At 39.7% G+C, this 25,777-nt stretch overlaps 1 protein-coding gene across 12 annotated transcripts in view; it reads right to left on the bottom strand.

Annotated features, from left to right (window-relative positions):
• Dscam2 (Down syndrome cell adhesion molecule 2) overlaps nucleotides 1-25,777 on the bottom strand; it is a 133,681-nt gene that overhangs the window by 20,537 nt on the left and 87,367 nt on the right. For all 12 annotated transcript variants that reach the window (XM_076532267.1, XM_076532277.1, XM_076532271.1 and 9 more), the window contains exons 3-10: nucleotides 22,848-23,012; nucleotides 12,259-12,405; nucleotides 12,053-12,170; nucleotides 6,919-7,080; nucleotides 6,513-6,796; nucleotides 1,789-1,933; nucleotides 590-741; nucleotides 176-448 (exon numbers count right to left, since the gene is read on the bottom strand). In XM_076532267.1, coding sequence (XP_076388382.1) covers nucleotides 176-448; nucleotides 590-741; nucleotides 1,789-1,933; nucleotides 6,513-6,796; nucleotides 6,919-7,080; nucleotides 12,053-12,170; nucleotides 12,259-12,405; nucleotides 22,848-23,012 — 1,446 coding nt within the window. The remainder of the gene's footprint in view (nucleotides 1-175; nucleotides 449-589; nucleotides 742-1,788; nucleotides 1,934-6,512; nucleotides 6,797-6,918; nucleotides 7,081-12,052; nucleotides 12,171-12,258; nucleotides 12,406-22,847; nucleotides 23,013-25,777) is intronic.

Genomic DNA, 25,777 nt, shown 5'->3' with positions numbered 1-25,777 from the left:
AATTCTTTCTCTCTTTTTCTCTTACGACGCGATCTATTTCAACGATGACGTATTCGTATTCGCTTCGTCTTTGCCACGAGACGGTGGCTAAAATTATCGGTCTCCATAAACCGTGGCTCCGTCTTCCAGAAACCTGTAACAATCCTGGAATAAGGGATCGAGTGTCAGGCCTTACCGATCACTGCGACGTCTCCTGATCTCCTCGCGCTGTGTCCTTGCTTGTTCCTCGCCGAACACGTGTAAACCCCTGCGTCGCCCTTCTTCTGCACGCTGTTGATCACCAGGGTGCCGTCCGGAAGCACTTTCTGACGAAGGTCATCCGGTAGCTCGCGATTCGCCCGCTCCCACTTTATCTCCTCGATAGGGTATCCTGCGACTGGACATTTTAGACGGAGGGTCTCTCCCGCGACGGCGGTTACCTTTGGAATCAGTCGAATGTATGGAAGACCTAAAACATAGATTAAAATTCTAAATTATGTAGGTCCATCACGCGTGATTAGATACAGCATTACGAGGTGCAGTAAACTACATGTGTGCAGTGAAAGATTTGGTTATATAATTTCTGCAAGATGAAAATAAAATATTTTACCATAAACGTTGAGACGAGCAGCGTGAGTGACTTTCCCAGCTCGATTTTCAGCGGTACAGGAATATTCTCCTCCATCCTCCACCATCACATGGCTAATATTCACGTGGGATATGACATCGCCGTGGACCGTCACGTACTGACCAATTACGAACCTTCGAACAAAAAATTCTCTTTCAACGAACTCCGCTAAAAGACTAATATCTATTTTCGGTATTTCTCCGTTCCTGCAATTCGGATGAATATTTTCAATTTTATGAGTCATAAATTGCGTCGAAAATTTCCAAGTTAATGCACGAAAGTCTTTCGAAATTAACGGACAACATCGTTCATAGCGAACGAGTAATATTTTACCTCTGCACTCTGGCGCGGAGATGGTTTTTTAATTATCGCGACGTCGCGATGAATAAATATTCGCGAACGAAGCGAGCTGCTTCAATGAAATTGCTAATTCCACGTACGAACACCGTGGAAAGCGTTTTTCACGAGGTGGCCAGGCGAAACGGGGCGCGTTTCGCCCCGAGCTACCGGATGCTCGACAGCGGACGTTCGCTTCCGTCGCGAAGAAAGGAAATGGCCGACAGAGGGCAGAAGAGACGATAAAGCACGGTCGAAGGATCGCAGGACGTCTTTTATGTCGATCGGTCATTCTACCGCGCACGAAAATTTCTAGTGTCACGCTTCCGTGTTCATTCTACTTTTCCATTCGCGGGGAACGTCGTTCCGCTTCGAAGCAATAAATATTTCAGCTTCTTCACTGGATATTGCGCTCGAAATTGAAATCGGCCCCGAGCAGATGTGGCCGCGACCATCACCGTCAGGCGATTGCATTTTAATTGCGAGGCATCGAGCACGCGTTAAAACGTTCGCCAATTTTTCACGACGAGCAATCGGACATTTTATTTGTTTGCTTTCGGAGTGGTGCGATTGAATTTCTATTTTAAAATTATAGTTGATCTGAGAGAGGTACAGGTATGAGAATATAAGAAGATAAGGAAATAATAAGAAAAGGATATGAGAATGTGACAATATAGGGACATAAGTATCTATATATTCTAAATTAATTCTCAATCATCTCCATTTCACGACGTAGTACATTGTTGCTGCTTCTACCGAAACCATGAAAGTGTTATCACAGATTCCGATTTCCAATCTCCGAAATTTTGATGGCGTCTGGTTGCGAACAATTAAACGAAGCTCACCTGCCGTTAGTTGGCAGAGGAAATCCGTCCAACGCCCAGGAGACTTGCGGTGTAGGATTCCCAGCAGCGGAGCACTTCAAGGATACCGCAGGACCTGGTTGCAAGGTTTGCTCGATGAACGAGTACAGCAGCATCGGTGGCGCGTCTGCGATGAAAACAGAGGCGAAATATACATTTCCTAGTCGATCCTTTCTTTCTCAACTCCTTCCTTTGTGCCCGCGTTTTTATACGACTTCAAAGAAGCATTTGAAGCGCACACACGTTATGAAAGGACCAGAGAAATATCGGAGAGAAATAGCAGCGACGAGAGGAACCTCTCTTTTTTTATATCCGCAGGTTTCGATCGCGTTATTTCTTTTTTCCCGGTGGTAAAAAAAATTGATATAGGAGCGAAACTTCTCTAAGGAAATACGGTAACATTATGGAATATGGAGATATTATTAGAGAAATTATTATTATTAGAAGTAATTATTATAAGTAAGTATTATTGTTGTAGAGTTGTAGAATAGTCTGCAGAATAGTTTCAAGCTGTTTTATATGGATCTTTAATTTTAGTTCACTGTTTTAGTTAAAGTATGACTCTTATACAGTCATACAATTTATTACCTCCATATTTTATTGGAGGTTAAAGAAATTGTCATTCGCGAATATTTTACGATAAATGTTAGAGAAGAGTGTTTGATGTTTTCAATTAATATAGTAGAAGTGGTTAAGAAATTCCGTGGGAATAAAGTAAAAAGATAGTGGAAATGAATGATCGAAGGGAGGCTATTCGATTCGCACAATGATGGCGGCTCAATCGAATCCATCTCGTTAAGAAGGATACATAGACTCGCGTGGCGTCGCGACGGGGCTATTCGTGGGATATCAACGAAAGTAGAAATCCCTGCAGCCTAGCTGGGACGCAAGAACAAGAGGAAAGAGCGTGAAAGACCACGGGAGATTCTTGATTCTGAAAGCAGCCGCGCATCGCGATAGAAAACGAAAGACAATGGGCTCGCTGCGACGGAAGCGCGGTGAATATTTTTTTCTCTCCCGATGTTTCTATCTCGACGACACGACGAAGGGAAAAGGGGGGTATTTTCACGGGGGGTGGGAAAAGAGGGATAAGCAGGATGGAAGGAGACGAAGGTCCAGGAAGATCGAAGCCGGGTTTCTCGGAGGGACGAGGCTGGAGGAGCGAGGGACTTTTCATAATTAAAAGTGTCGATTTCGTCGTCATTAAAAATGCTCGAGCGTCGCGTTACAAAGGACAGTTCCGTCTAGAAGCCGAGAGGATAAAGTGGATAGGAAAGGATAGCCGGAGTGCTTTCGTCTAGGTGAATACGAAGCCTTGGTAGATGGTGCTCGTGGATCCGTGCGGAAATTGATGAATCTCGTCTCGATGCCTTCGAGCGATCGTCAATACGTAGTCGCGAGACCGCGAAAACTCATCCTTCGTTTTCAATAAAACAGAACTACCGCTATTTATTCAGCCAGTCTGTCTTGGAAGGAACGTATCGGAGAATGTCTGTACGTACGAAAGCTTTGAAAATCCGTGGAGCGTGCGGTAATTCAAAATATTTCATACATTCGTGCCCACGTCGGAATAAGAGTTTTCAATTCCACGGTAGAAATTTTTAATTTCGTTCGAAAAATAAAAACACAAAAGCCTTTGCCGCCGGTACATCGTCGAAATGAATTCGCGGGATCGTGAATTTTCATTCAGCCGAGCGGACAAAATACGAGGACGATCCTCGTCCAGAATTTCATAATGCACCATGGCTCATAATTTTCACGAAAACGTAATATTCCATGGCCACTTTTTCCTCTGTTGTTAATATACGTAAATTCGAGTTTGGTCTCTTCTTTCGCGACCCCGAACGAACGGAGAAAATTAAAGGAACCACGCCGATGCAAATCGAAGCGGAGAAAATCGCTTTAGAGATTACCTGCGGTCGATCGAAACGCAATTCGTTTCCATTTGGCTACGGCTCCGCGACTCCGACGACTTTTTTTCGTTATTCTCTTGGTATTAGGAGTTCTATCTAGTTCCTTCCTCCTTTTTTATTCCTATCCAATGCAAGATATCTACATCGGGTATTCGTATCGAGTCGTTAATTCTAATTCGCTGTTTTCCATTTTGGACTTTGATTGGATTCACCTTTTAATCTAGCAGTGGATATACATATTATTATACCTTCACAGGTATATATTTCATGACACTTTGTAATTCTATATACATCTTGATTTTGTACAAAATTAATTTGTTAACATCCATCTTACTGAAATAATTTTTTGGATCGACGTATAAGCAGAGTCCATTAATTTATACTTTGTCTAGCTTGATTCACCTTTTAATCTACCATTGGATACACATATTATTATACCTCCACAGGTATATATTTCAAGACAATTTGTAATTCTATATACATTTTGATTTTGTACAAAATTAATTTGTTAACATGCATCTTGCTGAAATAATCTTTTGGATCGACGTATAGTCAGAGTCAATTAATTTATACTTTGTCTAGCTTGACTCACAGTTCGACTGTCATAACCCCTGCTAAAATTTTAATACTTCAAACTTACTTAATATTGATATTTAATTTCAATGCTTCAATTTGAAGTTCAAGTCCAGTTTGCAGTCGAATACAAAGTAGGCATCAGTTTGTCCAGCTTGACCCACAGTTCGAATGCAATAACCCTTGTTATAATTTTAATACTTCAAACTTATTTAATTTTACACTTAATTTCAATGTTTGAATTCGAAGTTCAAGTCCAGTAATTTGCAGTGGAATACAAAGTAGGTATCAGTTTGATCTTGCAGCAAAGATCTGACACTAAATAAATCCAGTGGCAAGGTTAATATCGAATTCCTAAGGAAATTAGCGCGTCGCATCGAGCGATATCGCATTTTCCATTTGTTCGTTGCAAATTGCAACGAATCGTCTCCTCTCTGTCGGTATTCTCTGTCCAGAGTACGGTACGTCCTTAGCACGGCACCGCTTGCTCGAATTCCCTTTGACGTAAATTCCGTGCATTACCAACGCTGACGAGCGAGAGACGCTAACTTCATTGTTGTTTCAAAGGCCCTCCTCTAGCTGGTTTCCTCCGCGTCCCTCTCCAACGGGACGTTCCTCTTTCATGCAGCACTCCTCATCCATAGGTGGGCGGTCCAGATATAGGGCAAACGACCGACAGAGATGCTACGTAGCGGTTACCAAAGAGTACAGGGGGATGATGATGACGGCGATGGTGGTGGAGGTGGCGGTAAAGGTAACCGGGGTATGAGAGGAGTTAAAGCAGCGTAAAAGAAGCCTTCTCCACTTCAAAGCGGAGACCTACCTCTCGAGGTAACGTGCCACGTGGTCGACACGATCTTTCCTCGGTAATCGAGTTCTCTGTAATGCGATCGGTTATGCTGACTACCTGACATTTCCCTGTCTTCATTCTTACTTCGCGAAGTCCTGTTACCAGTTTGTGGTCCACAAATACTCGTCAAATCTAAACTTCATTCTGGTACGATACGACTTGCAAAATTATCAGATGCAATAGTTTCATTTGGTTTCTCTTATATTATCAATAGAACTGCAATAAAATTTGCAAGTGTTTATTGAAGAAAACATTTAATATTCTCTCCGGTATATTTCTCATATAATGTGTTTTAACAGAGTTCCAATTTGGTATTTCATAAGAAACTATATTTTTAAAAAATATCACGATGAAGTCAACTGAATTTCTTCAAATAATTTTTCTTTGATCCTCCTCGTTTATAAATTGCATATTTTTTAATAATAACATTACACAATATTTGAAGCCTTTCTCCCGCACGATCCAATGGCAACTTTTAATTATTGAGCCGTCGAACACTCGTAATTAGGTTTTAATTAAAAGGTAGAAGGAAAGAGGGCTTAAGTGAATTTACATTAAAGGAATAACATTTAGTTTAGTCCGTAAAGTTTTATCGGATAGGGGACAATTGGAAAACATTTGTATGGTAATTGTATTACACGAATTCGCACGGGAACGACAAAGTTTAGAATAGCAGAAAATAAATCTTTGTGAATGACCTAATTTGCTTTGAGCACGGTCGAAGGTGGGATAGTGCCGAGGAAAAGTGAATTTATACGTATGCATAGATCTATTGAAAAGCCCCTCATCTGCAATTCCGATCGAAACTGCACCGCAACTTTCCATGTAATTTTCCTTTGTGCTGTCGAAGTCAAAATGAAGCCGAGTATGTTGAATTTGGTAATTGAGATCGAACGAATTGAATTGGGTCGGGTCGTATACTCCAGTATCTTCCTGCATACCTAAACAATGTCGTGAACTAATTCCAATTCTCGAAATACTTCCTTTCAAATATTGCTTATTGCCCTAAGCAATCGAAGTTTCGGTAACTGGATATTTAGCGTGGCTTCAAATATGGCAAATTGTATTTTGTGGAGGTTATGATAGAAATTACAATCTACGTGGTATTAAATAGTGAAAGTCATAATTTATATTCTGATAATTTTCTTTCTATATTTTTACTCTTGCAAATTTCTGAATTCTTCAAATCTTCAAACTCTTAAATTTACTTTCAATACGAAGTTTCCACCACATGATTCAAACTCGTTACATTTAACCTGTGCACCCCTAATGTTTGCATATCAGTATTATTCATACTCGGTCATTCTACAGTAATCGGCAGATACCTATTAATAAATTACAATAAATTCAGCATTAAAATTTGGACTTACCACCCAGCTGAAGTTCCGCAGAGGCTTGAGCAGTGTCTCCTTCCGCCCGTCTGACGATACATTGATACATTCCACGATCTTCTCTACCGATGCCGTTTAACCTCAATAATTCTGATTGTCTGCCAGTGCCCGGCAGCTGGCGTCCATCCTTGTACCAGGTAACAAAGTGTGGTCCAGCTTGTGGATGTGTGCTGACCTCGCATCTAAATTCTGCATTACCTCCTAAATGGACGCTCAGCAATGGCGGCGTTACTTCGACGTGCAACGGTGCTGTCACGATCAGCCTGATCAATTGTCAAAATGTACAAATTCCGAGTTAAATTACGCGCACTGTGCTCCAAAGTATTTAATGAAATAACTTATTACGGAGAAATAACTTTCTAACTTTCGTTCTAATTTTGGTTACCGAATTTCAGCACTGGCTTCGCCACCGGGATTCGCTGCAGAACAACGATAAATTCCGCTGTCTTCTAGTGTTACTGCTTCCAGGGCTAGCACGGTTCCTAGTAATCTTGTTCTTGGTCCGGAAAGCACTAACATCGGCTCTGAACCTGTTTGTGCGTACCATCTGGAAATTGTAAGAGTACTTTGGTCTAATCGCCTGTGTACAATGGACTTTCACAAAGTATCAATAGACTCTCACAAGTAATCATCAAATTTTTGTACCTGAACTTATAACAGTTATTTCATATAATATAGCAAACTTCAATTAAACTAAAACTACCCCATTAAACTTGCATATTAGAAATAAAAAGAAACAACCAAAGACAACTCTTCCTCCTTGCATCATATTTCATTAAATTCCTTATGAATAAGTATCATAGTCCTTGATCTATCTGTACACATCCATGAATCTACCTCTGCACATCCATGAATCTACCCTTACACGTCCATGAACCCTGCAGCAGTATTTCACGAGTCCGTCAAAACAAAGTGTCCAGCAATACATCTAAAATTCCCCAGTCCCGCAATTTTTGATCAAATGTCATTTACACAGCGCAGCAAATTGCAGCTCGGTTAAAAAAAAAAAATGGTGTTCGACGGCGAAAAATTCTTTTGTGGCGGCGTAGAAAAATACGGTTCTGGCAGTATTCCATTCTGTCCGTCCACGAAAGCGAGCAAAAATTTTCGAACGTTGCGCGGCCTTTAAAGGTAACGCAGTTTGCATGATTGCAAGTTAATGCGCTTCCCTTCTGCGTCCCGATTTTCCCGACCGTTCTCTTCCCGCGCCAGGAATAATTTTTCATCGAAAGGCAGACCAGCCCGCTGGAGCGAAGGGGCGGGCCGCGGGGCAAAACGGGAGCTGCAATTTCACTGGCTTTCGGGTACGTCGACCTAGAAACGACATCGAGTCGCATCCACCGCGAGCATTTATCCCGGAGATTCCTCGCTTTCTTTTGGCTTCTCAACTTCTTGACAGTTCTCGATCGAGGCACGTTCGAAGGATCTCCCACCCCTGTATTCCACTTTCACATCCAGATGTTTTTCTTCGTTTCGTTTTGTCATTTTTCCGCGTTCTGCTCCTCAACTTTTGTTTGCTTCTCTAAATGTAAATCGAGTCGACTGCTTCGAGGAATCTTAACAGCTTCTGGAAGTATCGGGTTTCTTCGAAATATTATTCTTTGTGCTGTTATTGATGGGGGTTGTGTAATATTTATAGTTATGGATTGGAAAGTTTGGTTAGATAATTCTCTCTCTTCGCTTTGTTGTACTGTTTTTTTACATTGCATCAAGTTTTCTTGTCTTTTTTTTTAATGTAATCTGAGTCGAATGCTTCGAGCAATCTTAATAGCTTCTGAAAGTATCGGGTTTCCTCCAAAATATTGTTCTTTGTGTTGCTACTTACGGCGATTGTGTAGAAGTATATGTAATAATTCGTTATGCTGTTTTTTTACATCGTGATCATCAAGTTTTCTTGTCCTTTTTTTTTAATGTAATCTGAGTCGAATGCTTCAAGCAATCTTAATAGCTTCTGAAAGTATCGGGTTTCCTCCAAAATATTGTTCTTTGTGTTGCTACTTACAGGGATTGTGTAGAAGTATATGTAATAATTCGTCACGCTGTTTTTTTACATTGTGATCATCAAGATTTCTTTGCTTTTTTTAAATGTAAACTGAGTCGAATACTTCGAGATATCTTAACAGCCTGAAAGTATCAGATTTCCTCCAAAATATTATTCTTTGTGTTATTGATGCAGAAATAGGTATAATTATGGACTTGCAAGTCGACAAGGTAATTTTCTTCGTCTTCATTTCGTCTTGCTGTTTTTCCTCATGCTCATCAACTTTTGTTAGCTTCTCTTTTCTAAATGTAAATTGCGCTGAATGCCTCGAGGAATTTTAAATAACAGGTTGTGTAAGCATCCACCTTTTTTGAAAATATTCTGTGGTGGAAATTTGTAAAATTATTCAAAGGTAAAAGAGATCAAACAGTTCATTATATTCACTAAATAATTTAACATCGATTATAAAACGTTCATACTAAAAATTTGGGTCAAAAGTTCATATGCAAAAATATTGTTCTAAATCCTCCTCAAAGAACGTTTCAAAATTATTTTCAAAAACACGCTATTTTAAGTAACAATACAACAGGAAAATTCTGTATTTGTTTCTCATCTTCATGAACCATCTCTGGAATAATACTTCACTTCTGTATCCAACAACCAGGTTCTCAATCAAAAAGTTGTTAATGGAAGCGGTAAATTAGCGTCGAAAGTCATCGACGAGAAAGGAAAAGTTTCCTCCCTTATTTGGAACAACAACCGCGGTAAAATCTGCGGCGTTCAAATTTGTTTGAAACCGTATGTTTCTCTTTAAAATTGAAGCGGAGCAAACCGTATGCGTTACCTCATCGATTTCAGAACCAATATGTACTTTCATTTGCAAACAATCTATAATTATTAGTAAATTAGTAGAAGTTCGTAGTCTGAAACCACTGGATCCTCTTCTGACGGCCACATTCACCGCTGCACAAGTTTGGAACTTGATTAACCACGTGGGACACGTTTGCCCATATATTATTTCGATTTCATCGAACTTGATTTTTGCTCACTCGAATTTTACAAAATACACAAAGATTATTGGTGCACCTGTGCCTAGGTCAAAAGGTGACCTCTAATAATTCATAGAGATGAACCAGTGTTTTCTGATCTGACCGATGTGAATGATTGATGTAACCAGTTTTCTGATCCAAACTAACCCACATCCAGTTGACATAGAAAGTCCACCACTTTTATCAAAAGGACAAAGCTTGAAATGTTTTTTGATTTGATCAAACATAGCTGCATATCCTGCCACAGTGACACAAGTAAACAGTAAATTCTCATGGAGATGTTCCTCGATGCGTACGTAGAATCGTGACCACAGTGAAAGAAGGTGTCCGGAAGCTCGGGTAGGGAAAAGGCTGCAAAGTGGAAGACTTCTAGTAGACCTGCAGCGACATAGAGAGCTTCCGATTGTGCTCCGTTCGTGACGCTTCACGTTCGAGTGCTCCCACTTTTCCTCGATCAAAGTCGCGCCCAGTCCTTATTCCTTTACTTACCTTCCACCTCGAATATTTCTGTCTTCAATCTTCTCCTTGGCTCCCTTTCCCTCGAGCGTTCTTCCCCTATGCTTTCCCAGTGTTCATCCTTTCTGGATGCGACCGAAAAACGCTGGTAATTTTCTTTTACAAAGAAACCGCACGAATTAGAGAACACGCTGTCTTCCTGGGAAAGACTGTCTTCTCGTGATTCACTTTTGTCGGCGTCATAGTGCTTCGCCGAACGATAATCGCGCTGGATCTTCTTCCTGAACTTCAAACGTGGAAGAACCGTTTCGGGTGGAACGTCATGTCAGTTCTTCGCTTTTGAAGTTTGGGAGATTAGAAATTTTGGAGGGAGAAGGTGGAGAATTGGATGGGTGTGGGATTTGGGGAAGTGGGAGGATTCAAGGATATGGGGATTGGAATATTGGGAATTTTGGGATTTGGAGATTTGGGGATTTGGGGATGTGGAGATATTGGGGTTTTGGGGTTTGGGGATTTTGGGATTTAGGGATGTGGGGATATGGGGCATTTGAGGATTTGGGATTTGGGGATTTGGGAATATGGGAATTGGGGAATGTGGGAATTGAGGAAGGTGGAATTGGGGAATGTGGGAATTGGGGAAGGTGGATTTGGGGAATGTGGGAATTGGGGAAGATGGAATTGGGGAATGTGGGAATTGAGGAATGTGGGATTGGGAAGGTGGAATTGGGGAATGTGGGAATTGGGGAAGATGGAATTGGGAAATGTGGAAATTTGGGGATGTGGGAATTGGGTAACTTGGGAAATGGGGAAGGTGGAATTGGGGAATGTGGGAATTTGGGAAATGTGGGAATTGGACAACTTGGGAATTGGGGAATGTGGGAATTGGGGAATGTGGGAATTGGGGAAGGTGGAATTGGGGAATGTGGGAATTTGGGGTGTGGGAATTGGTGAACGTGGAATTGAGGAATGTGGGAATTGGGGAAGGTGGAATTGGGGAATGTGGGAATTTGGGGTGTGGGAATTGGTGAACGTGGAATTGGGGATGTGGAAATTTGGAGATGTAGGAATTTGGGAATTTAAGGATTTTAGGATCTAGGGATCCTTTGATCTACGCATTTGGAATCTACGAACTTTCTAATCTAAGGACCAAAAAGCTAGAAATTAGGAAATGTCGGTATTCAAGGGTATCGAGTTAAGGGATGTATGTAGGTGTTCCCGGTTCCAGGGCTTCAGGGATGTAGAATTTCCACGTTCTACGGATTCGGGATATAGCAATTCTAAGGATTCAGTGGATATTCAGGAATATAACCATTCAGAGAACTAATTTGTAGATCAAGAAATTTTAGATATTTTAAAGGACTTGAAAATTAAAAAATGCAATCATCCCAAATTTTGAACAACCATGATAATTTACAAATATTCAACTAACAGAATATTCTCCACCCATTTCTACCCACAAAGAAACTCTACCATATATTGAAACGTATTCGACACCACTAGCCATCTATTATCCATCAGAACGTATTAGATCTTTCCATGATGTATCGTCACGCGCTATATTTCCACATCCAAAGATAAATTGTAGCAGTGATCACGTTCAGCGTGGCCTCGAACATAGTTACTCGAATGATCGCGACATTTATATCGTTAGGGAAACTGCTATTTCCCGGGATATCGAGTTTTCTCGGCGAACACTCAATTTGCCCGAATTTCACGTTTCCGTAAACGGCCGCGCCAGTTCGATTTCGCCGCTTTGAACTCGCCATCGTTTTGCCCGGCAATTACCCCGTTAAATTCATTTACATCGTTTGCAATAATAATTGCGCGGAATTTATCAACAAACAGGGATATTGGTTTTCGATTACGTGCAATTATTTCGACGATTATTTGGCCGTTCATATAATAATCCGTTCAATTTGTATTCGCCAGTCAGTTGATTAGGTTGTCGGATAAAAGTAGCAGAGATACCTTGGACCGAAGCCGTTCGACGTTCGACCGGATTGCCATAATTAATCTTCGTGATTGAAACTCACCGATATTCGGGAGTAGGACAGGCCTGTGCCACGCAGACTAACGACGTTGATTCATCTTGCGCGACGTGAACGACCCCGGAGTTTTCAAGAATCACCGGAGGCATCACCCCTCTGTGATCTGAAACCCAAAGATAGACGCGGTCGGTTTAACTAGTCCCGCAAAATGTCATTGATTTTTTCTTGTTAAACAGATAGACTTCAATTACCTGCTATCCTGACGTTCGCCATGGAACTGACGACCACCTGTCTGGTGAGACGATGCATCGTTCGACATCTGTAGCCGTGTATCTGATCGCTGAACTCCAGACTGTGCACCAGCAACTCGCCCGTAGGCAGAAGGTGAAATTTTCCATCTGGAACAAGCATTAGTTACTTTTTATTTATCCATGTTTTAGAATGTTGAGCTATTTTAGCTATCTGCAGTTGGAGGTACTTAATGTTGATAGTCGTTCTAAGACATGTATGTGTTCAAGATTATATGCATGTGTTTGAGACATGTATGTGTTCAAGACTGTATGCATGTGTTTGAGACATGTATGTGTTCAAGACTGTATGTATGTGTTCAAGATTATATGCATGTGTTTGAGACATGTATGTGTTCAAGACTATATGTATGTGTTCAAGATTATATGCATGTGTTTAAGACATGTATGTGTTTAAGACATGTATGTGTTTAAGACATGTATGTATCTAAGTATGTATGTGTCTAAGACATGTATGTGTTTAAGACATGTATGTATCTAAGCATGTATGTGTCTAAGACATGTATGTGTTTAAGACATGTATGTATCTAAGCATATATGTATCTAAGCATATATGTATCTAAGACATGTATGTGTTCAAGACTATATGCAAGTGTTTAAGACATGTATGTGTTCAAGACTGTATGCATGTGTTTAATACATGTATGTATCTAAGACATGTATGTGTCTAAAACACGTATGTGTACAAAACTGTATGCATGTGTTGAAGACATGTATGTGTCTAAGTAAGACATGTGTGTGTTTAAGACATGTATGTGTCTAAAACATGAATCTGTTTAAGACTCTACACATGTGTAGTACTCTGTTATATATACATTCACCTATGTATATTCATCTTGTACCTCTATTTTTAATTTCAATCTGAACATACATCCCACCATTAAAAGTTTATAGTTAAATTAAAGATGGTCACTTATGCCTGCCCTGTTTACGTCAAAGTCATATTTTTTTAACAACGTTCATAGATTAATGAATCACCGAAGGGGTTAATTATTAAAGTTGTCGCTAAACGAAAGATCTAGAGCAGAACTTTCGCTGAACCGTGTACTGCTGATAACGAGAATAAAGTTTGGATCAGGGTTCACGGCTTACATCGCCGAGTTCCTGTCACCGGAACAGGAGCAACTTTCTCCTGAAACGTTCAATCATCGACAACAAAATGGAGAGCACTATCGTAGCATTGAATGCGATTATATCGTACAACCTCTGGAGAGCGTTCCATTAGAACTATGCTTCAATCACGTTCACCATCAATTTTCGAGAGTTTTGGAGATTTAGATTTTGTAGTATAGAAAGTTATTCAATTTACATTCTGTAAATTAATAAATTCAACTGAAACATTTAGAAGGGAGTAAAATAAAATATCTGATACCCTAAAATCAATCGTTGGAGTACTTCATCCCTCACTATCGAAAGGTAGTGTACGTAAAGATACGAGTACGTCAGAATAATTAAAACAAGCATGTTGAACGCGACAGGAGAGCGTTCAAACAGCGGAGATAACGCGAAATTTCCTAAACTCTGTGCGTTATTCATATCTGGTGTCCCGTGCAATAATTGGCCTCGACATTTTCCAATAAACCGAGACGGGTTTCAGAATTATCTTTAATAACACGAAACCACCGACACGATATTTCGTCCCTGCCGAACGAACGGTTCCACCGTTACGATAATTATGCTAATTCCGGGATTTCCAGCGACCTGTTCTGGATGACACGGAGATACAATCTCTTCGTTCTTGCCCGGCTTAAACTCGTGCTCGTTCCTTAGATAAGCTCGAGCAACGTTAATGACCGTAGTTATCCTAAACATTCGCAGTCGTTTCGCGAAACCCATCCTCCAGAAATCTTTAACGTAGTTCGCGAATACATGATTATCTTGCACGAGAAAAGTCTTACCGTCGGCTTCCATTTACCTTTTTCCTCTCGGCTCTTTCTGATATTTCACTTTCTTACTACTTCCCCCTTTTTCTGCTTCGTTTCATTTTAATTTCGTTTCTTATCTACTTCCGTGACTCTACTCATTCCCCGTGTATCGGCTCTTCCTCTGTTATTCTTAATCGCCCTATTTCTTGCTCAGTTTCGTGCGACCAGTTTGTTCAACTTTACAGTCTTTAAATTGCCTATTCGGGGGATGTTTCGGATCGTTGCAAATTGCCTTGCAACTTCGAGTCTAGTCAAATCGTTTTTAGATGCTTCAGATTACAAGTTAGCTTAGATCAGATTAAATTAACTAGCATCTTCACAAATTCAGACTCAATTAAAATCAAGTCAGATTACCTTAAGTCGACTTAAATTGTTATAAACAATCCCGTGGATCACGTTGATCAAAATTGATTTAAATCGTCACATATGCTCTCAAACCTAAATGAACTCATTGTCAGATGAAATATATTGCAAAATCGGTTCAAACTTGAACCACCTTAAATATACACGTAGACACTGTCACATATGATACACACTAAGTGAACATATGTGATCACATGTGATCTCTGACTTTATCAAAACTCAACACCCTTCTTTTTTACTTGTGAATTTTACAGTTGCACAGAAAAGCAAGAATTAATAAATTAATTTAATGCAAGCTCCAACATTCTTGCTTCCTACAACCCTCACCATGTGTATCCCTTCTCCCATAACGTTCACTGCCACTTACCCCAAAAGATTTTATGTAGTGAAAACCTTGTACACCAAATCCTAATATTCCCAAGTCCCAATATCTCCAAGTTCCAAATCTCCAAAATTCTAAATCTCTCGAGTTCCAAATCTCCTAAATTCCCAATCTCTCAAGTTCCAAATCTCCCAAGTTCCAAATCTCTCGAGTTCCAAATCTCTCGAGTTCCAAATCTCCCAAGTTCCAAATCTCTCGAGTTCCAAATCTCTCGAGTTCCAAATCTCCCAAGTTCCAAATCTCCCAAGTTCCAAATCTCTCGAGTTCCAAATCTCCCAAGTTCCAAATCTCTCGAGTTCCAAATCTCTCGAGTTCCAAATCTCCCAAGTTCCAAATCTCCCAAATTCCCAATCTCTCAAGTTCCAAATCTCTCAAGTTCCAAATCTCCCAAGTTCCAAATCTCTCGAGTTCCAAATCTCCCAAGTTCCAAATCTCTCGAGTTCCAAATCTCCCAAGTTCCAAATCTCCCAAATTCCCAATCTCTCAAGTTCCAAATCTCTCGAGTTTTAACTCTCCCAAGTTCCAACTCTCCCAAGTTCCAACTCTCCCAAGTTCCAACTCTCCCAAGTTCCAACTCTCCCAAGTTCCAAATCTCTCAAGTTTCCAACCTCCCAAGTTCCAAATCTCCCAAGTTCCAAATCTCCCAAGTTCCAAATCTCCCAAGTTCCAAATCTCTCGAGTTCCAAATCTCCGAAGTTCCAAATCTCTCAAATTCCAAATCTCCCAAGTTCCAAATCTCCCAAATTCCCAATCTCTCGAGTTCCAAATCTCTCAAGTTCCAAATCTCTCAAGTTCCAAATCTCCCAAGTTTCAAATCTCTCAAGTTCCAAATCTCCCAAGTTTCCAATCTCTCAAGTTCCAAAAGTCACTCACTCTGTATGTCGCCAGCGATTTCGTATCACCGATTTCATTCATCCCTTTGTTTCCCGTCTTTGGCCGGAAGTTCTTTTTGTGCCCGTTGTTCGTCACGGTAAAGCCACGTAGCAAGCGTCCCTATCTCCACACCGTACACGTTTATTGTGTCTACGTGTTAAAGCACATTCGGCCAGGAGACATTAGCACAGCTAAGACCGGCTGAGATAAGCAGCCCTCCTAAATAGCGATTGTCGGCCAAGTCAGCCGGCTTGGATGGGTTATGTAGTTTCGGTATTACACTCGATGCTACTACCTATGCCTGCCTGCTCGGATCTATTCAAGGTAGATAGGCCACGTATGTACGCTATGTACCGGCGTACCTACGTGCACATATGTGCCGGCCGCCTGTGTGTACATACACGTGTATGTACGCGAAAGGGGAACCGTAAGTGACTACCTCGAATTACGTGCAGTCTGACCATGGAGCTATTAGTAAGATGGATATGTTACGCTCACAGAAATATAGCGGGGCTGAAAGTGAACAAAGGCGTCGTGCAATATTGTTGCCCAAGGAATCCATGAAACTTTGACCGATGCTCGACCGTGCTTGGTTAACCGTACGGTTTCAAAATTGCTGGAAATTCTGGGTACCGGGGAACGTTCGAGCGTGAATTTATAATAATACAATGAAACGATGTGAAATAATATTTTTACGTTTATAAATTTTTCCATGATTCAGAATTTTTTAGTACGAACATTTAGGGGATGTTCCATGGATTTTGCATTGTGGGCAGAAATATTTGATATACGGTATTTCAACCTATATATTTACATTGCGAGTTCGCTATGTCGGGATATTTAAATTTCTGGTCGGGTTCCTGTATTTCCATACTCCATATGTCCTGAAATTGCTATGTCTCAAAGTTTCTATGTATTATAAAATTTATGTGTCTCGAAGCTGGTATATGTTGAAATTCTTATGTCTACGAATTTATGTATTTGGAAATTTCTATAAGTTAACATTTCTATGTTCTGAAATTGTGTGACCTGATGTCCTATGTCCCAAGATTTTATGTAGTGAAAACCTTGTAGCCCAAATCCTAATATTTCCAAGTCCCAATATGTTCAAGTTCCAAATCTCCTAAGTTCCAAATCTCCCAAGTTCCAAATCTCTCGAGTTCCAAATCTCTCAAGTTCCAAATCTCTCGAGTTCCAAATCTCCCAAGTTTTCAATCTCCCAAGTTCCAAATCTCTCAAGTTCCAAATTTCCCAAGTTCCAATTCTCCCAAGTTCCAATTCTCCCAAGTTCCAAATCTCTCGAGTTCCAAATCTCCCAAGTTCCCAATTTCTCGAGTTCCAAATCTCCCAAATTCTCAATCTCCCAAGTTCCAAATCTTTCGAGTTCCAATTCTCCCAAGTTCCAAATATCTCGAGTTCCAAATCTCCCAAGTTCCAAATCTCTCGAGTTCCAAATCTCCCAAATTCCCAATCTCTCAAGTTCCAAATCTCCCAAATTCCCAATCTCTCAAGTTTCAAATTTTCCCAATTCTCAATCTCTCAAGTTCCAAATCTCCCAAATCCCTAATCTTCCAAGTTCCAAATCTCCCAAGTTCCAAATCTCTCAAATTCCCAATCTCTCAAATTCCAAATCTCCCAAATTCCCAATCTCCCAAGTTCCAAATCTCCCAAGTTCCAAATCTCCCAAATTCCAAATTTCCCAAATTCCAAATCTCCCAAATTCCCAATCTCTCAAGTTCCAAATCTCCCAAGTCCCAATACCCCAAGCTAACTCCCCCAAATCCCAATATCTCTCCATTTCTACATCACCATATCCCCAAACCACCATATTTCCTCCCAGAAAGCCACAACCCTCCATCATCTAAATAAAAATTCACATACCAACAATGGTCCGCAATTATCCTTAAAAGTCCATAGACTGCCTCATTCAGAAGACGCCATAGAAGACGTTTGGAGCGAAAGGGTAAAACAATGTCCAGCTAGCAGAGTAATTAAAAAGATTCAATTGATGCGTTCTCGCGTGAACAATTAAAAACTCTCGGTCGTTTGTCGCGACTGTTTTGAGCAAATATGAACAATATAGAAATCCTTGTAAAGTAGTCGAAAGAACAGATTCGGGACGGTGTAGAACGTCGGATACGAGAATTAACTACGACCTGATATACGTGGGTAAATGTGGTGGATATACAGTCAGAATCACAAATGAATACGGGGAATTATCGTTAAGAATAATTGATTAACGCAGAACATCCTCTATCGATTAAATTCACTTCGCAGCCCTCGGATATTTGGATTTAGTGGAGTATTTGTGGAAGGTTTGTTATCTGAGATTATACAATGAGCAAAGATAATCTTGCAGCTACAGCGAATTTAGGGTAATACTTTTATGGACAAGTATATTTATGAAAAACTAGTTTTTAGTGATCACATTGTTATCTATGGAATATTGGAAACATCTGTATGTGACTGAATCTATGATCAAGTATGTAAGATGTGTCACATGTGTCACATATGTCACACGTGTACACAAGGCGTGTACTTTTGTCACAGACTGTGTAACATGTCTTTCGATTTGTATCAAGAGTTTCACGATTCCGGTCAGAAAATGTAGTTTCCATCTAGATGGAGAAAGAACGGAAAAGACAAAAGAAATTGTCGAAATTTAATTTCCCTTAGGCAACCAGTACGCTGAACACGTATTCTTTTCAATCGAAATCATACCAGAGGGTTTATATTGGATTTGCTGTCTTCTGGTAGGACACCGATTATGTGGTTACATAGCGTACATTTCCCATATCAAGTGGATGCTCTTTATATGTGACATCGTTACATACTAAATTCATACGTGTTACATTCCCTATCACCATAATATACCAGTCCGAAGAATTTATCATCTGCACATCCTCATTTGTGTCACACAAGCAATGCTATATTTTAACTGTCAAGTTATACTTTCATTTCCTCGTGAAAATATTTAAAGGTCCTCACCTAAGATACAAAAACCAAGAATGTGGTCTTGTAGGATTTAAAATAAAAAGCCACTCGTGTAACAATGGTATAATTTTCTTCCTAATGAAACTTTTTATCTCGGACTATAATTCCGAAAGCATCGTAGCAAGAATCTCACATAAGGAGTTGAATGGCTAGACGTCGTAAATCTAAGACGATGAAGACAATATCCTTGACAGGTTGATCTGTGACCTCTTATTCCGCCACCGGTCTTTACTTCTCCAACTTCGCCAACTACACGCTCCTCATTGCCTCTATTCCATCGGGTACATACTTTACTTCAACATCGAGTATGTATTCGCGGGACGTACGCGAAATTCAATAACCATAATGTATCATAAATTTACGACGTCGAAACTGCTGTTACTTTTGACAGATGTTGATCTATGGCGTAGAACCGATCTCACTAATTCTTGCTCAGCTGCGGATTCCTTCCAACGGATCCTGACCTCAACACACTGTTATCATAAACCAGACACGAGTCTGTTGATGATAGTGCCACGGAGACTTAGTAATGAGTTCGCCTGCGACAACCACGGCGTGACATAAATCTCGCCCGATGAAGACAGCATACTTGACACTGGTTTGATCTGTGGTCGCACCTTCCACACTTGTCATAACGCCGTATTCCATCATTCCTTGCTTCTACGCGTTATGGGCTTCGAATTGCTGCTTCGATTTTCGAAGTACGGAAATTTCGAGATCTAGAGTGTGAGGTTGTAACATCAAGTATTGGAGATTCTGTAAATTGAGGATCTTGGAATATCGGTACTTGAAAGTTTGAGAACTATCAATATCTTGAAATTGCAGATGTTTGGGAATATTTGGATATGAGGAAATTTGAGAGTCTGCTAATTTGGAAAATTGGGAAATTCAAAAACTGACAATTGAATAATTGAATAATTGAACAATGGAAAAATGGAATAATTGAATAATTGAATAATGGAATAATGGAATAATGGAATAATTGAATACTGGAATAATGGAATAACGGAACAATGGAAAAATGGAATAATTGAATAATTGAATAATTGAATAATGGAATAATGGAGTAATTGAATAATTGAGTAATTGAGTAATTGAGTAATTGAGTAATTGAATAATTGAGTAATTGAATAATTGAGTAATTGAGTAACTGAGTAATTGAGTAACTGAAAAATTGAGAAATTGAGTAATTAAAAAATGGAAAATTTGAATAAGTGAATAATTAAATTATTGAGTAACTAAAAAATTGAAAAATTGAGAAATTGGAAAAATCAAAAATTGAAAAAGTGGCAAATTGAAAAATTGAAGAATCGAAAAATCCAAAAATTGAAAAATTGAAAAATTGAAAAATCCAAAAATCCAAAAATTGAAAAATTGAAGAATCGAAAAATCCAAAAATTGAAAATTTGAAAAATTGAAGAATCGAAAAATCCAAAAATTGAAAAATTGAAAAATTGAAAAATCGAAAAATCCAAAAATTGAAAAATTGAAGAATCAAAAAATCCAAAAATTGAAATTAGACAATAACTATATGCCTGCAACAAGAACCTCCCAGAAATTGCACCAGCGCCTAATATCGTATCAGCATGTTTCCGACTCCTCTCCCTTTGTCTCGTCGGGCCGACAAATTTGATAATTGTACCGGGCCGTCAGGAGGAACATATTCATTGGCGATAACGGGCAAAAGAAAAAATACAGGTCTGGCTTCTATCCAACAGGGCTATTGTCGTTCGGTTTTCGAGAGAGGAACGGCGGACCGGCGTAACTTTTATGCGACCGTACAAAAAGACGCCGTAAAAACGCACACCTCTCTCGACGCGAAGATATTGGTGCACCGTGAACCGTCGCTGTTATCGCGCGAGACATAAAATTCGCCCTGTGTACCGCTGTTTTAGCGGACCCGCGCCTTTCTGCTCGGCTTTTGAATTAAGCTTCTGTACCTTCGCTTCGTCCGGGCTTCTCGTTAGCAATTTTTTTTTACAATATCGTCCGCGTTACTAATTGTGGTTTCTTCAATGCTAAAAAATCTTTGAAGCGTATCTGTAAAGAAATTACATCTAATTCTGTACCGACGGCTTTTATCTTTTTAGGAATCCTTTGATTTGTTTTTATGAGGTGATTGCATGTTAGGTGATTATTGAGATTTGAAAATTAGGTTCGAGTAAATTGTATGGTAAATTGGGGTTGATTTTTGGTGCGAGAATAAGTGATGCAGGATAATGTTTATTAATAACTTTCCATTTATTGATGAATAACAGTAGAATTTGTAATATGTGATTTGTACTGTAATTTGCGTTCTCAATCTGCGTATTTGCAGTGCGATCATATATCCATTTTCACTGCAGCAAGCACCGTGCTAACCATCCAATTAACAAAGAAGTTGAAGTTACGTTGCGCTGCAAATTAGTTCACAAACATCGGCAAAAATGGTGTAACTGAATTTTCCCAGAAGCGGAACAAACAATACCGAACATTCTTTAATTATTTTTAGAGGCGTAGTAAAATTTAATGATCGAAGAAAGTTGGGTAGAATTTTCCGTAACAAATCCACACGTAATAATTACGTAGCAGAAGAACGGAGATCGCGGAAAAGGGATCGCAAGATCATTCTCAAACGGCATTAACAACGCCGCGTCGCGTCCAATTAAAAGGATTACTAATTAAGCTTACTAATTAATAGCACGACTTGGCGTGATATTACGTTTTAATTACCGAGTATCATCTTTTTCAATCCGTGTCCCGGCGCAAAAGCAAGCCGGCCGGCGTTCTTAAATCTAATTAATTTCTACGACTATTAATGAGTCCGGCAGCACCCTCCGTTACGAGGTCGATGTCCTCGACAATCCCGACCTACGCTAACGTCGCGGGAAGGTGATGCAAGATTATTGTGGATATTAAATTTCAGTGTAGCGGCCGGCTACACCCCGTTGCCGGATATTAAATTTTAGTCCCGGTAAGCAATGCCGCACCGGCATAATACTTCGTGCTAACCTCCACCTACGTGAAAATCGCCCTATGGCCGTATAATTCTTCGTGCTGTGCACCTATCGGTCGTGTTACTGCATCTGCGCCCCTGGAATGTCCCTTGGGCTTTTATTGCCGTCTCCTACCACGTGAACCGACCCCCTCCGGAATATTACATTTTGGTAGATAGGCAAAATTATCGATTATACGATAGCGCACCGCTTTTCACGTGGAATAATAGCGTTCGAGCTGGGACACCGGCGACCTGGTTATTAGCCCTGCATACTCTTTCTCCAATACGTTTTTCCTAGCGTGCTTCAACGCCGTCGGACTTTTATTTTTGCGGTATTGATTTTCACGGATTTTGGACCTTTTGCACTTTTTATAGTTTTAAGGTTGATGAGAGGATGGTGGAAGTTTCTATAGGGATGATGTAGAAGAGAGATATTTGTTTAGGTTCTTAGGTTATGTACATTTTCGTTTGAGTTTGAGTTTACAAATTTTGAAGTACTCAGATGTCAAGGTTCTAAAATATTTTAATACTTAAATTTTTAAATTCTGAAATCCCTAAACTTCTAAATTCTGAAATTATCAAGTTTATGAGTGGCCAAATTCCCAAATTCCTAAATCCCCAAGTCTTTAATTCCCGAAATCATCAATCACCCAAATTCTCAAGTTTCCATTTTTCTAAATTCCCAAATCCCTAATCCTCTAAATCCCTGACCCCCTAAATCCCTAACTCCCTAACTCTCTAAATGCCTAACTCCCTAAACCCCTATCACCCTAAATCCCTAACTCCTAAAATCTCTAACTCTCTAAATCCCTAAATCCCTAAATGACCAATCCCCAAATTCCAAAATCCTGAAATGACCAATCTCCCAAATTCCCAAGTTCCCATTTTCCCAAATCCCTAAATCCTTAAACCCCCAAACCTCTAAACTCTAAAATAACCAATCCCCAAATTCCCAAGTTCACAATTTCGCAAAGTCCCCTAATTGCAAGTTACTGAAAAGTATGAAAGGACGTCTTACCTCCTTGTAGCGAAGGGTAAATGTAAAAGGATGGTTCCTGTAACCAGGACACAACTCGCACCAAATCCTTCACGAAGCTAGGAACGACGCATCGTAACACTGCGGTGCATCCCCTTGAAGCACCCCCGATCACTTCCACGTCGACTTTATACGCCTGAGCCACCACTGTAAACACACAAATATTCTCTTCACTTCCAATTCTTAATTATATCGATTAACTTATAATTATCTTGGATTGACACAGTTTCAAAACGAACCACTTTAAACCTTTATACCAAACTTCATACCGTTTTCTGATTTAAGTAATTATTCAAAAGCCTTAGATGATCTATCATAAACCAGATAGTCAATTATATTTTAAATCTTTAAACCAGTCTGGAATTCTTGAATAATTAAAACCTATTGTTAATTGGAAGTCTAGAAAGTTTAAACTTAATTATTATTCTGGAAGCACAAATATACTTGTACTATAAATACCATTCAGTATCTCATGTTTGAATTGTGGATCGATCTGTGAATATGTCTCGATATGTTATTTACGTAAGACAGTTTACTGAAAATTATAAAATAGAATAAATTTTAAATGTCAAGTTTGCTGACTAAACATTACAGTTCATATTTACTATTGACAAATTTCATCCTTCAATTATGTTGTTTACTGTTTAATCAGTCCCTCAGTCAATTCCGCATTAAAGCAAATATAATCAGCCATTACATCCGTCTCTTTGAACTAATTGAAATTGATATTGCATCGCTATTGATGTAGAAGCTATTAATGCATGTGCAGCTGATGATTTTCAAGCGATATTTTCAAATGGCAACACTATTTTGGAAAGCCTTTAAAATGTTGTGGCATTGATGGTAGAATCAGGTGATAATTTTGTTAAAAAGGATAAACTATATTCGGTGCTACGTTGCTTTTGAGAACATGACAATTTTAACAAATTTTGAGTTAGTTAATAATTATTAATATATACGTTTCAATTGCATTAGCAAATAATTTTGTACAATATAATACTATTGACATACCAATGATCATCAATTAGTCAAACAGATATTACATCGAAATTAATATACATAAGTTAACAAAATTAATTAATAACTAAACACAACCTATCCCATCAACAATTAAATTAACCCAAGCAAATTGTCATCTCTCATAAACAAATTCCACAACACCCAGATCACCCTGAATCCTCCCACGAAACCTTAATTAACACGAATTATGAAGTACACCAAAAATTAATGAGGGAGAAGACACCCAAAAGAAGCTGTTCTTTTATTCGGTTTTTATCCACCGAAATAAAAAGCGGTATTTTTGAAACGCCATAAACATGCTTCCCGGTGTTACGCGTCACCGCATTACCAACGGAGGGGAGTCTTTAACGAGAACCAGGGAGCAACATTAATTCAAACTTTCGACCTGCTCGACATGGCTATCCGGATAGTCCCGCAGAACGATAGTTCACAGTGACGGTAATTAAAACGCGTTCTACGCAATTTGCCGTAGAGTGCGGGCAACCACGCGCGCGTCGCTTTTCCATCGGTTCACACGTGTACACGCACTCGCCTACGCGTTTGCACACGCACTTATACACCCACACGCTTACACGTTAACCGACGATTACACGCACGTACAGTCGAGAGCAAATTTGCTTTCCATGGCGAAAAGATGGCAACCTAGGAAAGGGCGTGTATTCCATTTTTTAGTATTGGAAGGATTTTGAGGAATTTTTTTAGGAATTCGGGGAAATCGGGGTTTGAAGAAATTAGGGGATATTTGGGGATATTTTGGGATTTGATGTTTTAGGAATGGGTGGACAATTTGGGAGTGTAGGAATTTTGGGGTGGAATTTGGGAATTTGGAAATTTAGCTAATTTGAGAAATTTGGGAAATTTGGGAAATTTGGGAAATTTTGGAAATTTGGGAAATTTGGGAAATTTGGGAAATTTTGGAAATTTGGGAAATTTGGGAAATTTGAGAAATTTGGGAAATTTGAGTTATTTGAGAAAATTGAGAAATTTGAGCAATTTGAGCAATTTGAGAAATTTTAGCTATTTGAGAAATTTGAGAAAATTGAGAAAATTGGGAAATATGAGCAGTTCGGGCAAGTTGAGAAATTTGAGTAATTTGAGAAATTTGAGCAATTTGGGAAATTTGAGCTATTTTAGAAATTTGAGAAATTTGAGAAATTTGGAAAACGACAATTTTTAAAAACTTGAGATATTTGGGAATTTGAGAAATTAAGGAAACTTGAGAAATTTTTTAAATTTAACTAATTTGAGATATTAAGAACCTAAAAATTTTCAAGTACAATTTTCAATAATTTCAAACTTCCCTATCAATAAAATTTAAAAACACGAAAAATTGCAAGGCTAGAAATTAAAAAAATTTGAGACCTGCAACCTATCAGATTTGCATAAACATAAATCGTTATCCTATGTAAGCCTACGTAGCACCGAGTGTACTATCGGGCAGTTGCACGCACGCACGATCACAGTGACAGGAGGGCAGACACGTATGTAGCTTTATGTACAGGGTGTCATGTCGACGTTACTCGTCGTCGACAACCCGGGTGAATCTCGACGTCGGCGTCGGGGAAGCGGCGAGGCGTGAGGCGACGCGAGCGTAACGAACGCCTCGTCCTCGACGTCTGTCGGTCGTTTTTCTCCTTTCCTTTTTTGTTTCTACCGTCGCCCAGCCGCTCGAGAGCCACTATACTCTTCCGGAGATTTTATTTACGTGGAAATTCCAAGGGCGACGGCCAGCTGCCAGCGACGCTGCAGTCTGACACGCCGACGTCGCGACGCCGACGAAGACTCTCCCGTGTTCTGCTTCGTAACGCTGAATTTCTTCTCCCTTGCCATCTTTCACCGGCTAACCGACGGCCAACATTCGCCTTCCTCTGCTTTATTTCTCTACGTTTGTT

Source organism: Megachile rotundata, chromosome 5 (genome assembly GCF_050947335.1).
Source record: "Megachile rotundata isolate GNS110a chromosome 5, iyMegRotu1, whole genome shotgun sequence".
NCBI classification, from domain to species: domain Eukaryota; kingdom Metazoa; phylum Arthropoda; class Insecta; order Hymenoptera; family Megachilidae; genus Megachile; species Megachile rotundata.
This window is presented reverse-complemented; position numbering and strand designations above follow the sequence as displayed.